The sequence below is a fragment of the Dendrobium catenatum genome, unplaced genomic scaffold (assembly GCF_001605985.2).
Source record: "Dendrobium catenatum unplaced genomic scaffold, ASM160598v2 original_scaffold_167233, whole genome shotgun sequence".
Classification (NCBI taxonomy): Eukaryota; Viridiplantae; Streptophyta; class Magnoliopsida; order Asparagales; family Orchidaceae; genus Dendrobium; species Dendrobium catenatum.
The window spans coordinates 5,537-9,368 of record NW_021485657.1 but is presented as its reverse complement, the minus strand read 5'-3'; the positions used below and the strand labels follow the sequence as shown (position 1 = coordinate 9,368).

General features: G+C 39.0%; 1 protein-coding gene across 1 annotated transcript; it reads left to right on the top strand.

The window, feature by feature from the left end:
- The first annotated feature begins 2,896 nt into the window (after positions 1–2,896).
- LOC110112317 (zinc finger protein ZAT6-like) lies at positions 2,897–3,346 on the top strand. Its single transcript, XM_020844503.1, has one exon. The coding sequence runs from the start codon at positions 2,897–2,899 to the stop codon at positions 3,344–3,346; it is 450 nt and encodes a 149-aa protein (XP_020700162.1).
- Positions 3,347–3,832: the final 486 nt, after the last annotated feature.

Below are 3,832 nucleotides of genomic sequence, written 5' to 3'. Positions count from 1 at the left end.
AGGAACCCCTTATGTGCACCAAATCCGGAAGTGAATAATATAACATCCTTAATCGAAAGTTTTCTTAGGCTAGGACTAAGATGTAATTAACCACAGAGGCTTACGCCCATGAGAAACTGATCCCCACATCAAATAAATCTCATTCGAGTTGATTTATTGAATGGGGAAAATTTCGTAACTTTGATTAGGTTATATATATTATTACCATTTAAGGTGTGTAAGTGAAAACTACTATCCTCCATGGTTAATCATATATATGATCTCATTTGCTCTTCTATTGACTTGCTTGTGTAAAGTGTAAAAGTCTACGTCTGTTTCATCCTACGGGATTATCTGATCATACTCTTTCATTTAAACCCGCTAGAAGAATTCTTTTAGAGACCCACATAAGTCATCAGAGATTAATTACCTTCCCAATGAATTAAGAATAAACTGAACCACCAAAGAAGGCTCGATTTTGATGGCCATTTATGCCTGCACAATGGAAACTTCCTCGGAGAAGAGAACAGATGAAAAAGAGGAAGGAAGAGGTAATACATAAACTAACTTCATACTTGTCCAGTTGTAATTCTTTAACATTTTATAATATATTAAATAATTTTATGTCATATTTTTCATCTACGTTTAGGATTTAGGGTTTGATATAAAAATAAATAATTAATTTAAGAGAGAGGGTGTAGTGTTTATAAGAGACACCATAGTTTTTACATGGAAACCTCTAAAAAAGTGGGAAAAACCACGGGGTCTGGCCTAGTTTGAATGAATCCACTAGTATTTGCAGTCGATTATAAACGAGGCCCTTCCATGGGAGAAGGCATTGGCTTGATGGTATTAATATACCTCATATAGAACGCATTACATGGTGGGAGTTACAATAAAGACATGTTTGTTTAGTTGGCATGACCATAGTCAATAGGATAGAGGTTGAAAAGACCATTGTCTGGTGATGGAGGTCGAAAGGACCATAGTAGGAGATGGAGGTCAGAAAGACCGTAGTTGGCAGGAGACAGGTGTTCGAAAGATCGTAGTTGGCATGAGATCGAGGTCAGAAAGATCGTTGTCTGGCGATGTAGATTACAAAGACCATAGTAGGGGACGGAGGTTGAAAAGACTATATTCGATTGGAGACAAGCGTCAGAAAGATCATTATCTGGCAATGTAGGTTGGAAGAACCATAGTAGGTGACAGAGGTCGGAAGGACTGTAGGCGGCAGGAGACAGGGCTAAGAAAGACCATTATCTTGCAATGTAGGTCGAAAGGACCCTGGTAGGAGACGGAGGTCAGAAGGATTGTAGTCGGCAGGACACAGGGGTCAGAAAGATCATTGTCTGGTGATGTAGGTCGAAAGGATCATAGTAGGCAACAGAGGTCAGAAGGACCGGAGTAGGCAGGAGACAGGGGTCCGAAAGACCGTAGTTGGTAGGAGACCGGGGTTATAAAGATCGTTGTCTGGCGATGTAGGTCGGAAGGATCATAGTAGGTGAAGGAGGTCAGAAAGACCATAGTCGGTAGGAGACAGGGGTTCGAAAGATCGTGGTCCGACAGAGGTGACGGGCTCAAGTGGTTGTCCGACGGAAGTCCAGTAGTGGTCTAGGAGGAGCTTCCTCCTCTTCCTTCTTTTCTTCCTTCTTCTATTTTTGCTTCGTTCCCTTTTCAAGATGAATGAGGGGTCTATTTAAAGAATTCTGGAGTAGCATGAGCCGTAAATAGGTGAGAGGGAAGTGGTTGGATGGACGGCCGATATTAAATCCTTTTTGATCATGTACCGTTCGTCAGACATTTGAAGTTCTTATTGATGTTGGAATTCAGCGATATTCAGCTCGTTGGATTCATCTCGAAGAGCTGCTCGAGTTGACTATGAGCACATCATGTTTGGAAATCGTTGGTAATCCAAATTGTGGTTCAAACCCTCCAATAGTGCTTCAGACCCTTGATTTGGACCCATTTGGACTCGGATCGAGTTGAATTTTGTGTCGTTGGGTTTGTATTTCTGAGATGTTCAGTTCGACTTTAAGTTTGCTGAAATCGGAGTTCAGATGGCCTTAATTTTAATTTTGGAAGTTTCCAGCCTGATTTTGCATCAAGATTCGTGCTGCTCGATCAAGATAATTTTTGATGACGTATCAATATTAAATATCTTTTTTATCATATTTTGAAGGCAAATCATTTTTATAACAAAGTAATTAACTTGATGACTAAAAGATGAGGTTAAAGATCGGGTCTGCGGACAAGTGGTCGACAGAAGAAATTCTTTCCATCTCATTTAGGCTTAAATTCCCTGACAAATAAAGAAAAAAAAAAGAAGAGGTTAAAATATAACCAACCTTACAAAAATTTAGAACATTGAATTTGTCCTCCTTTCCTTATTTAGCTCATAAAATTCGTTGAAATGCATCCTCGGCTAAAACAGTTCTAGAAAGTTATAAATTAATCATGAACTTTTTAAAACAAATAGAGCTATTGAAAATTAGTTTTATATTAATAATTTTAATTAATGTAATTTTCGTTTAATTATAAGTAAAAAAATAATTCAACATCATAGTTCCTCTTCGAATTTTTGTTGTTGAAATATTTAGATCAATTAAGACAAATTCATACGCACAACACAAATAAAAGATTTATACCGAAAACTGTTGGTTGTTAATCAAAACTCTCAACCAACGAACCAAGGCGTGCAGTGTGAGTTCTATTTTTTATCTAAGAAACCTTCTTTGAATTACAACCCCACTATTGTAACTAAACCCTATTTATAGGGTAAGCATTTCTTTGAACTACAACCGCAAATAAAAATTTAAATAAATAAATAAATAATAATCACACCCACAAATTTGCTTCAACTTTTCTCTATATATTTGTTTATCTGAGTCTTGTTATTCATGTCTGGTTTGCAAGAACAATGGTGATACTCAAGAAGAAGAAGCTTTTAGAGCAAGAGGAAGAGAAGTACTATTGTCGATTATGCGATAAGAGATTCAGTAGTGGGAGAGCGTTGGGCGGGCATATGCGGGTCCACGAGATGTTCAATATTCAACACATCCTCCACCAGAATGAAGGTTCATCCACCACAGGAACTGAAGGGGAGTCCTCAGACGACAACCGTCACCTTACTAGTCACATTTGTCAAAACTGTTGCGAAGAATTCTGTTCATTGAAATCATTGTCTAAGCATTGTTTTCGCGGTCACATTGGTGCTGGCGGGGACGATGGAGAGAATGACATCTCAAATGGCCTTTTTACCCTTCATTTACCTGATCTAGAACTCCTACTCCACCTCTTGTGCTTACCGAAGAAGAGCATGTCACTAATTGTCTTGTTTGGCTCTCCACTGTCCGTGCAAACCCTGTAGTCCGCAACACAGATGCAGCGGAATGCTCTACTTCTTTTCTCCGCATCACAGGTACTGAGGAATGCTCTATTTCTTAAAGGAGGAAAGTTGATTATGTTGTCCTCCCACCTACTTTGCTTCAGCCAGAAGGCCTAGAACCCCAAGTCTTAACACAAACCCTTCCAAATGCGCGTCAACTTTTTGAATGCAAGAATTGCCAAAAAGTATTTACCTCACATCAAGCACTAGGCAGCCATCGGTCTAGCCATATGAAAGTTAGGGGTTGTTTTGCCACTCAGCCTAAAATTAGTTCACCCAAGAAGATGAAGTACACAACAATCGAAAATGAAAGCAACAATAGAATTCATCAAAATAATCAAGCCGAGTTTTCCCATCGAAATAATCAAGCCGGGCCTTCCTCCAAAAAAATGGAAATAGCAATTGTTCCGTTTGAAGGTACCTCATCACAGTTGCCATTGCCAAGGAAAAGGCCAAAAGTACATGAAT

Excerpts from the sequence above, each read along its gene's own strand:
- LOC110112317 (XM_020844503.1), top strand. The coding sequence starts at position 2,897 with ATGGTGATACTCAAGAAGAAGAAGCTTTTAGAGCAAGAGGAAGAGAAG.